The sequence below is a fragment of the Haemaphysalis longicornis genome, unplaced genomic scaffold (genome assembly GCF_048455015.1).
Source record: "Haemaphysalis longicornis isolate Haplotype H1 unplaced genomic scaffold, Haemaphysalis longicornis Haplotype H1 scaffold_16, whole genome shotgun sequence".
Classification (NCBI taxonomy): Eukaryota; Metazoa; Arthropoda; class Arachnida; order Ixodida; family Ixodidae; genus Haemaphysalis; species Haemaphysalis longicornis.
Genome location: NW_027526266.1, coordinates 5,142,762 through 5,152,444, shown reverse-complemented (window position 1 = coordinate 5,152,444; position 9,683 = coordinate 5,142,762). Strand labels below are relative to the sequence as shown.

Genomic DNA, 9,683 nt, shown 5'->3' with positions numbered 1-9,683 from the left:
TAATATTTCAGACCTCCATCTTAGCTTCCGAAGCAATCTTCCTCATCCAAAATTGTGCTGGGGATGATAATGTAGTTTCTTGGAGAAAGGCTACTACGGGTCACTTAATTTACGTCGGCATACTTAGCGCCGGCGTGAATTCTAGTTAAGTTTATTTCATTCGTAGTGCTCCAGAAGAGGGCGCCACCGACATGATGTTTTTATTTTTCAAGCTTACACGAAATGGCTACGATATTTAAAATAACCTAAAAACACATTCTGAACGCCTATTATTAAAAGTCAAATACTGCATCTATTTTTTGCGATAGTATACCCGATGGCATAAATACTATGTTACACGTATAGGTTAACTCCCGTTTTGCGAAGAAACGCAAGCCGGTGAGGTGGTCTACAAGGGTGGAGGCCTGTGCCTCGAAGGTGTCGTGTTCTGCAGCTCACCATGAGGACACGGGTTTGATAGACTCCCAGCCGCGGCGGTCGCTTTTCTAATGGAGGCGAAAAGCCAAAACGCCCATATATTCGAGACTGCGGCGCCGGGTAAAGGGCCCTGGCGGTGAAAATTAATTCGGAGCCCTCCACTACGGAACGCCGTATCGTATGTCAAGCGTCGGCGCTTAACACTCCACAATCAATCAATCAATTAAAAGGCCTAAGAAACAAACTCATTTGTTTTGAGAATAATTCTACAGATGTTGCAAATGCCGCATGTTTGCGGTAGTCAAGAATACGTCAATCTTAAACGTGCTGCTAAAACGTGCCCTACAGCTAACAGCGATGAGCAAAAACGTGAGCTTTCGGTACACGATATACCAGTAGCGTTTCCGGAAATATTTTTCGGTGGATGTTATTCCCTTCTCTAAAAAAAGTTTGAAAAAGGTTGTCTGTGCCTCAAAAACCTTTTATTTTTCTTTCCTGATCTTATTCTTCCCTATCGAAAAATACACCAGACCGGGTCTGATGTGTTCTGGCGTATCCTGGTGTAAACATCAGGTTTCTTTGGTGTGTCCTGGCGTACACGCCAGACCGGTCTAATGGGTTCTGATGTGTACGCCAGGATTGCGTGGCGTACACATCAGGCCGGTCTGGTGGGTTCTTGGTGCACGTCAGGATGTTCTCACGGGTTCTGATGTGTACACCAGGATGGCCTGGCGTACACATCAGGCCGGTCTGGTGGGTTCTTAGTGCACGTCAGGGCGGTCTGGTGGGTTGTGGTGGTCACACCAGACCGGTCTAGTGGGTTCGGGCGGGCACATCAGGAAAGCACGGTGTGTTTTGGTGTGTACATCAGGCCAGTCTGGTGGGTTCATTGTGCACGTCGGGCCAGCTTAGTGTGTTCTGGTGGGAACATCAGGCATGGTTATGTGGTCTGAACTTGCACCAATCAGGTCAGCATTGTTTGCCTTGACGAGGTAATCTCGGGATTTATAGCCTCTTAGCCATGCACAACAGTGTATACTTTGCATTTCTTCGAATGAATATTTATACCCACTTTCAAGACAAATTTTAAGCTTTCTCATTTTTGGTATTCTATTTAGCGAAGGTGCATCTACAGTTGTGTGGCTTTCAATTTAATAAAACCTACAGAAACACCAGCATTACATTTGAATCTAAGCATTTATTTAGAACCATATCATAAACATGCTTATTCACATCATAAGGCAGATGCGTGCACAAAGATACATTTATATACATATGATAGATCATAACGTGCACTTTCGGGAACACTACTAAGCTTAGATTGAAATAAATACACTGTACACTGAGGTGTTAAGGAAAGAACCTGGTTTTAAGTACGTATACCCAAACAAGACAAAGGCAGGAACAAAGAAACCATCAGAGTGCAAGTATTGTATCAGACCTAATGCATAATGTAGCAGCAATATGTGCAATCAGAATGAATATGCTAAACACAGTAAGATACACAATAGAACTCATAAAATTTGGATGATCAGTGAAAATTGATAACAGAATGACTTCACCATCACTAGTCACACAGGTTTTGTACTTCTGAAGGAGATGCAATACAAAGATCCCCATCAATAATAGAAGATCTTAAAAAGCCACATGTGGTGTTAACTAATTTGTGACCCTTTACTACAGTAGTTCTCATGCCTCAATGTTAGTTTAGAACAAGCGACTTCAACTGAAACATAAAAAAAATGGCTATATCTCACTTCACAACCACTTCCATTCAAGCAACTTCCACGTAAGGCTCTTATTCCAATAACGACATATTGTACATACCGTATTTATTCGAATCTAAACCGATAGTTTTTTGAAATACTCATATATCAAACTCCAGGGTGGGCTTGGATTCGAGGATTTTGAAACACGCGCCAATTTCCAAGTGGATATTGAGGGAAGTGGCGCGCAGCTAGTGCCACCCAGAAAAGTACTGTAGCCATTACTAGACGAGCCAGTAGCAACTTAAGGGGCCATAGCGATGCCGCCATTTTGAACTGTGCGGATAGTGGCCTGCGTGCGGTGTGGCATTTGGTTTTGACCAGCGTTACTCTAGTAACGTTGTTTTTGACAGCGCAATGGCACCAAACAAGCGGTGCCATTATATTGCCGCTTTTACAAGAAAAGTTGTTTTAGCCGTGGAGTTGTCGTCGAACGTTCAAGCCGGGCGGGACTTCGGCATGGATGAAAAAAATGACCGCCATTGGAGGACGCAACGGGATAGGATAGCTGCGTGCACCGCAACAAGGATGCCCTTCACCGGACCACGAGAAGGCCGTCACCACGAAATGGAGATGGCATTGGCTGACTTCGTTCGGACGCGAGCAGCTGCCCTTCCAGTAACGACAGAAGTGCTCCAGGCAAAAGCAAGGGAGCTTTCAAGAGAACGAGGCTTATCGCGGGCACACTTCAAAGCCAGTCGGGGCTGGCTTAAGAAATTCATGAAGCACTTCGGCTTTAGCCTCCGTCATCGAACCTCAATCGCCCAGAAGTTGCCCGGTGATTTTGAAGAGAAACTGATTGAGTTCCAGCACCGCATCTTCATGTTCAATAAATGTGTTTTCTTCTTGTGAACGCTTACCTCGCCTTTTTGTTCAGCTTACATTCGAGGTAAGTTTTTTTTTTTCGTGACTTCGGACTTTCGGGGGTCGGCTTAGAATCGGGGCCGGCCTAGATTCGAATAAATACGGTAGGTTTACACTGCATAAGTTGCTTCCTCAACCTGACACGAAAGGAACTGACAAAATTGTGAGCCATTCATGTGAATGTGAATCACCAGTGAAGCTGAGAAGGAATAAAGGTTTCAACTCTTGACAGAAGTTGCGCTCCAACTTGCCGTTCCTCAGGATTATTCAATCTCAGTAGATGGCCTAGTATCGGGGAATACACTTATCCGTTACTGGTGGAAGATTGGGGCACAGCACCTTTAGGCAGAGTCTTCGCAAGTCCCATGCACTTTTTGGCAACAAAAGAGGTTAAATTAAGTGCAGAGCCAAATAAAAACACGCAAGCATCTAAACCAACAAACAGACAAACAAACAAAACAGATAAACAAATGCACATACACTACAAAGTGCTAAGGATCACCTCATACTTTCGCACAAAATTTCAGTGCAAGAATTTGTGCCACCACAGATTTACTGACAGACATGGAAAATTCATGAAACACTAGATGTAAACAGCTTCACTGCAAAGCATCCAGCGTAAAAGCCCACATAATGTTATCTTATATCGGCACCGTGTCTGTCAACAACACTCCCATCTGCTCAAGTCAATCATCCGATCTAATAGAACTTTTGTAAAAAGGCAAAATGCCCACGCTTTACAAAAACAGCCCTTCAAGAGACCTAGAACCTTTCAATTATTTTAACTGTTTTTGCCACGCAAGCTTGCTTCGCAGCGGATGTGCTAGTGAGCAGTACAGACTTTATGCTAGCCTCATGAACAAAGTTCAGCACTGTATGGTTTATCTTGAGGTCACATCGCGCGCTATCTGCTAAATTATTTCTTCTGATGGTGGCACGACAACTTAAAACATCTAGTTCCATGAGTATCAAACATTTCTTTAGACACACCAAATGGGAGCTTGGCTGCTGTTTATGGCACACTCTTATTGCTGCTCTTTTTAATGTTGTGGTGGACTCCCGAACTCCAGCACTCCTTTCGAAGCATTGACACAGCAAAAAACACCAAAGAATACCATGAATTGCAGTTAAACAAGGAACGAAAAATGGGGGTGAAGATAATCCAGTCAGCATGCAGGTGTGGCCAGTAACAAGAGCAATAGTAACATGCTAGCCCTTTCATGCTTGAGCGGCAAACTGACATTCTGACAGTGACCTGCCGGGGTGGCTCAATGGCTAAGGCGTTGTGCTGCTGAGCACGAGGTCGCGGGTTCAATTCCCGGCCGCGGCGGACGCTTTTCTGATGGAGGCGAAAAGCAAAAACGCCCGTGTGTATACGAGATTTCAGCGCACATTAAAAATCCCCAGTTGGTCGAAATTAATCCGGAGCCCTCCACTACAGCGCGCCGCATCGCCTGCGTTGCGTTGGCACGTTAAACCTTACCATCAAACAAATATTCCGACCATGACTGCTATATAAGAAAAAAAGAAACTGTTTTTCGCATTTTTAGAGCTAAAAATTTACCTAGTTTAGGTTTACACAGCGATTACTCAGCCGCGGCTAATGCCGCTCATAAAGATTTGGTATTCTGGCCAGAAATGCTTTGCTCTTTACATCTATGTACACACACGGTGAGAGAAAGTTTTCTTGCAAGAGCACACAAAGACCTACATTCCTAGGTGGGTGTTCTACTTGAAAAATAAAAGGTGTGAAGCTCCGTTCTGAAATAAGCTCTTGGCAAAGAAGCAACACTTCACCATTGACTCTGAAAATTCCTAAAACTCTACGGAGTTTCCCATCAGTTGACTCAAAATACTCTGAACAAGTGCGCTCCGGCCTTTCATATTTGGCACTGTGCATGACGACTCCATTTATGCGGACCCTCAAGAACTCGCAAACTGCTGTGACAGGACCAACCACTGCAGTTGTAAGCTGCTCAACACGGTCTTCTAAAGGAAATGGTGGCAAGGGTGCACCCAGCACACCGGACTGCTCTTGCCCAGTTTTTTTCCCTGCAATCGCTCGTTGCCGGCCTCTTAAAAATGGTGAAAGGGGCACCAGTCGTTTTAGCGATTGCAGTGACTCTCTCATAACACAGCGTTCAGCTATCTGCTGAGGCACTTCCTTAGCTGCTGACACCAGCTTTAAGAGATCACCATTACCCCCTTCAAAAGGAAACGTGGATGTCACCCACATCGGTCCAGTCATCCTCACAGACTTGGCAAGGTGAACCAACTGGTGCACATTAAATGTGAGTGCAGCATCATTGTACAAAGTAGGCACACCTTCAACAAACTTCTTGAGCATTTCACCCGCAAGAAAAACTTCAGACTCTTCAATTTTACTCTTCAACAACATAAATACACTTTGTGAAAGAAGGGAGAAATGCTCAACGTATTTTGATGGTAAAATACCTTCAAGACAAGGCATATCATAATATAGAAGCCAAAATTTCCACTCAGTGGCTTTCCAGAATGTTTTCTCCGAAAGTGATCTAGGCAACCTTGTAAAAAATATTTGGGGGCGAATGTTCACCAGACGGTCGTCAATTTCATCAACTTTGCGCTTATTTTTATTGGTTAATTCCTCTAAAGACAGCCAAAGGTCCATAAGTTGTGACACAACTCCCTCAAGAACACAATGTAAATAGTCAGGGGGCAAGCCCCATACCAGGTCAAGTGCGGGTAGTCCAACAATTGCTGATGGGCCTTTGACACCATCCACGAAACAGCCTCGTTGAACAGCAAGCTTCATTGCAGTGACGACCATTTCATGGGACCGCTCCAACATCTCATCCCCTTCGAAAATATACTTCACTGTTCCTGAAAAGAAAAAAAAAAAGACAATCGTTAGAAATAATGCCTAATTTTTATTTTATCAAAGGCCTTTGAACATTATTTGGTCAGGAAAAGACACAATTTAAACATGCCATCTGTGCAAGTAGTACTGCAAGTTTTCCACAGATTTTTAGTAGCAGCTTAATTTTTTGGTTATTAACCCGCTGACGTACGCTGAAATGCAGTAATTCGTGCCTACAAAAAAGAACGATTTTTAGCTCTGGCCAAAAAAATTGCTGACAAACTTTGAAAAAGTAGTCGGCCATTTCGCAATTTCATCATTCCACATCGTGTGAAACACTGCAGACCCAAGGTAAAATTTAGAAGCACCTAATGACATGGGGCCTGAAATCTTGTGATAAAATGCTATCACTTCGATATTTGTTACTCCAAGTGGCTTGAATGATCGCAATGGCTCAATATTTTTAATCAAAATATAAATGCATTGCACAAATATCAAGATTAAGGAAAACAGAAAGCTGCGTCTTGGAAGCAAAATGCAAGCCTACATACGTAAACTGTTGGTTCATGCACTTTGCAGGTATTTTGTCTCCTTTTCAGTAGCTGCAACTTCTACAATATGTTTTGTTCGTTCTGGGGCCACACTACTCCCCATGCTTGGTTTATTGAAATGAATGGCAAATTATGAGCCTTTAAAACGTAATAAACAAAAATTGCATGAGTGCTATAAGGTTTCAAAAGAGCCTCACTCTCAACAGGCTTTCCTTTCTGATAGCACCAGGAGCACCCATATTATCCGTTGTACTGCTTCGCATTCAATAGAGCAGCTCGTGCCGGTGAGTCGACACAACAGCACACAACGTTGACTGCAGATCGCACTGTTTGTTCAGAAAAAGACCACGTAAGTGTGCCAATCTTCCGGAATCGGTCAACAAAGGTTTTCAAGAAGAGATGAGGAGGTGGATGTTCTTTTTGGAACCAGATTGCTCCAACAATGAGGTTTCTCCAGCAATGTGGTGGGGGAAGTTTATTAAGGGAAACTTGAATAGGCCAAAGTGAGTGTTTGCTTGACTTGAACACCGGTGACCCATCACTATTCATTGTGACAGTCAAATCACTCCACCTCATCTTCTGTTCAGTGCGAGCTTTTCTATAGACCAAGCCATCTGTTACATCAGCATAAAAGCCACCCCAAGGTGAAGCAGCAAGCTCTTTTAATTTCTTGCCAACTAGCTCCTTAGTTCTGTTTAGCAAGCAAAGCAGCGTGTGCTTCAAATCCATCGTTAAAAAAAGCTTCCTTGTTTCAAAAGCCACGCAAGGGTTTTTGTTTTTCCACAAATGTCGCAACGTTGATTTTTACCACAGCTTGTAGTCAAGAAGTGGCAAGTTGAGCAGTAAGGGTGAACTTCCACAGTTTTCGAGCGTTGGAGGTCCCATAATTTCCTGAAGCCATATTTTGACGGTGGAAAAACTTGCTTCCCCATCAGCGTATTAAGCAGCTTGAGCAAGGAATCGACCTGTGTCCAGTTAAGGCTAGCTGCTACAACAAATGTAAGAATTAGCAGCATGGCCTGCAGACGGGTGGTGGTTTGGTGCGGAATTTGATCTTAGAATTAATCCTGACGTACTCCAAGAAGTCATCGTCGGGATTGTCAGCTTCACTGTCAGCTTCATTAAACTCTTCGCATGTCTCGCTGCCCGCAGTCGTACAGCCGACAAAGTCAGCATCAGGGTTTTCGGCCTCCAAAGAATGGTCAGTCGCTTCCACTTCATTGCACTTCATGTGCGTCCCGCTGCCAGCGGTGGTACTGTTAGCATGCTGACTTGCGTCGGCTTCAGAAGCACCACTGTCACCAAGAACGTCGTCCTCAGGCTCACCCACAGCACTCGGCTGAAAAGACAAAAAAAAAAGAGAGAAAGAGAGAGACTCGTTAAACACAGGTTTGTGCTCAAGGCAAACTACCATGCATGCAGACAATGCTTATACAATATTTCAACCCCACAATTACTCTTATTTTTAATGAAACAATCTGACAAATACAATTACAGCGATATCTGCAAGTGGTTCATATTGTTTCTACATCTGAGCAGACACGGTTAAGTGAGAAGGTGGAATGATTACCTTGTGTTTCCAGCACATGTGTTTACATCCGCTTCTTGGTTAAACCAATTACCCTGACATCAGATTAATTTTCTTCAATAAGTCTTAGTAAAATGGCATATTTTTAAATGTTTCACTGCATCAAGTGAAATGAAATAATTTTTGCTGTCCTACAGTTTGACTGCTCTGATGTAAAACAAAAAAACCTTACAGCCAGAAATAAATTCCGCAGTTGGCTAGAACACACTTTTATAGTACTGCATTCAGATACCGGCTTCTCCATTCAAGAATCAATAAAATACAGAAAAAGGGAAGGGACTGCTCTTTAAGTCCATTGCATGTTCCATTTTTACTTAAAATACAGTAAAAATTTTTTTATTTAGACCAGAAAATGAAACAAGCTTCAAACAAAAATTCTGTGTGCATGCGTGCTCGTGTGACTCAACCAAATCAATCTCGCGTGAGCTACTAGGCTGTTTCTTTTTACCGGCGTACCCTCTCCCCTTCCCCTGCCCGCCACCTTACCATTCAGTCCAGACCAAAAAAAAAAAAATACTCGCATAGTGCCCGCGCCTTTAAGCTGCCATTTAAGCAGTGGTATTTTTAACAGCCCGTTTTATTTTTTTTTCGCAATGTTTTTAAAACACAAGCACTGGCAGCTAAAAGATATTTTCCCCCCTTCCGGGAGAACGCGGGCTTTCTCGTTGTTATGCGGATTTATTGTTATATTAAAATAAAATTTAAAATATTTATTTAATTTAAAATAAAAAATAAGTCGCTGTAAAGACACTTTTTGCTCTGGTTTACTGTGCGGATAAAGTGTGTGGGGAGGTTGTAGTGACGCAAAGGAACAGCCTAGCAGACGATATATGCTCCTGACAATGGCGCATCGCCGCGCCGTGGGCGCGCTTACGTTTCCTCAACCACAAATTCGCTAATTAATGTCGCGCCGGTGTACGTAAAAGCTGCCAGAGTAACATAAAAGCTGTCTCAGCCAGATTAATCGGTTCCATATTAAAAGCGAACACCACATATAATGGTGTTCGTTTTGGAATAGAAAAGTACTTACAGATTCATCAGTTGCAGCCGATTTCCTCTGTCGTCGACTCCATATGGTTTGTCGCGGCACTTTCGCTGAAGACAATCCAGGCTCTAAATAAGAGCGGTAGCGTCGTTTAGGTGGCATCCCCACTTCGCACAGAGAAGCAGAGAATGCTGTGAGCTCAGCCGTGACATCTTGGAGAAGTCGCCACTCGCCGACTGACCGCAACGGGATCATCTTAATAATAATAAAAAGCTAATAAATAATTCCCTATTACGTCCGCTGAGGTAAACGCGATCAAAAATCAATAATAGAATACAAGAAAAGTTAGAAACAGAAACGCGGGAAACAGCGATGCACGGGCGCGAGCAAAACGAGCGGGAGCGGCGTAAAGGAATTTTCGGCACAACAATAGCCCCTGCCCTTGGGCCTCGGGCGCGGCCTCTCAGCCTCTCAGGCTCGTCAATGATTTCCACTTTTGGGATTTGGCAGCAGAATAATAGCAAGATAAAGTGTCCAATTAGTAATTACTAACAAGATATAAGCATTAAAAACACAAAAGAAGTTTATTAGTAACATTTCAAACAAGTTTCGTTTGTTACTGATAGGGACTCCCGGGACGCTGGAGGGTCAGCCTCAGGCGTGTTAAATGAGT

At 43.4% G+C, this 9,683-nt stretch overlaps 1 protein-coding gene across 1 annotated transcript; it reads right to left on the bottom strand.

Moving 5' to 3' along the window:
* Nucleotides 1-1,114: 1,114 nt before the first annotated feature.
* On the bottom strand, nt 1,115-9,669 carry LOC144166201 (uncharacterized). Its single transcript, XM_077695795.1, has 5 exons — nt 9,056-9,669; nt 7,510-7,776; nt 6,635-6,653; nt 4,875-5,909; nt 1,115-1,230 (listed from the first exon to the last, which is right to left on the bottom strand). Exons 1-5 carry the CDS (start codon nt 9,263-9,265, stop codon nt 1,115-1,117), a joined length of 1,647 nt encoding a protein of 548 aa, XP_077551921.1. The 5' UTR covers nt 9,266-9,669.
* Nucleotides 9,670-9,683: the final 14 nt, after the last annotated feature.

Excerpts from the sequence above, each read along its gene's own strand:
- LOC144166201 (XM_077695795.1), bottom strand. The coding sequence starts at position 9,265 with ATGATCCCGTTGCGGTCAGTCGGCGAGTGGCGACTTCTCCAAGATGTC. Across the intron at positions 7,777-9,055 it reads CGGCTGCAACTGATGAATCT|CCGAGTGCTGTGGGTGAGCC; the intron begins GTAAGTACTTTT and ends TTGTCTTTTCAG. Across the intron at positions 1,231-4,874 it reads GTCAACTGATGGGAAACTCC|ACCGGTCTGGTGTGACCACC; the intron begins GTAGAGTTTTAG and ends CGAACCCACTAG.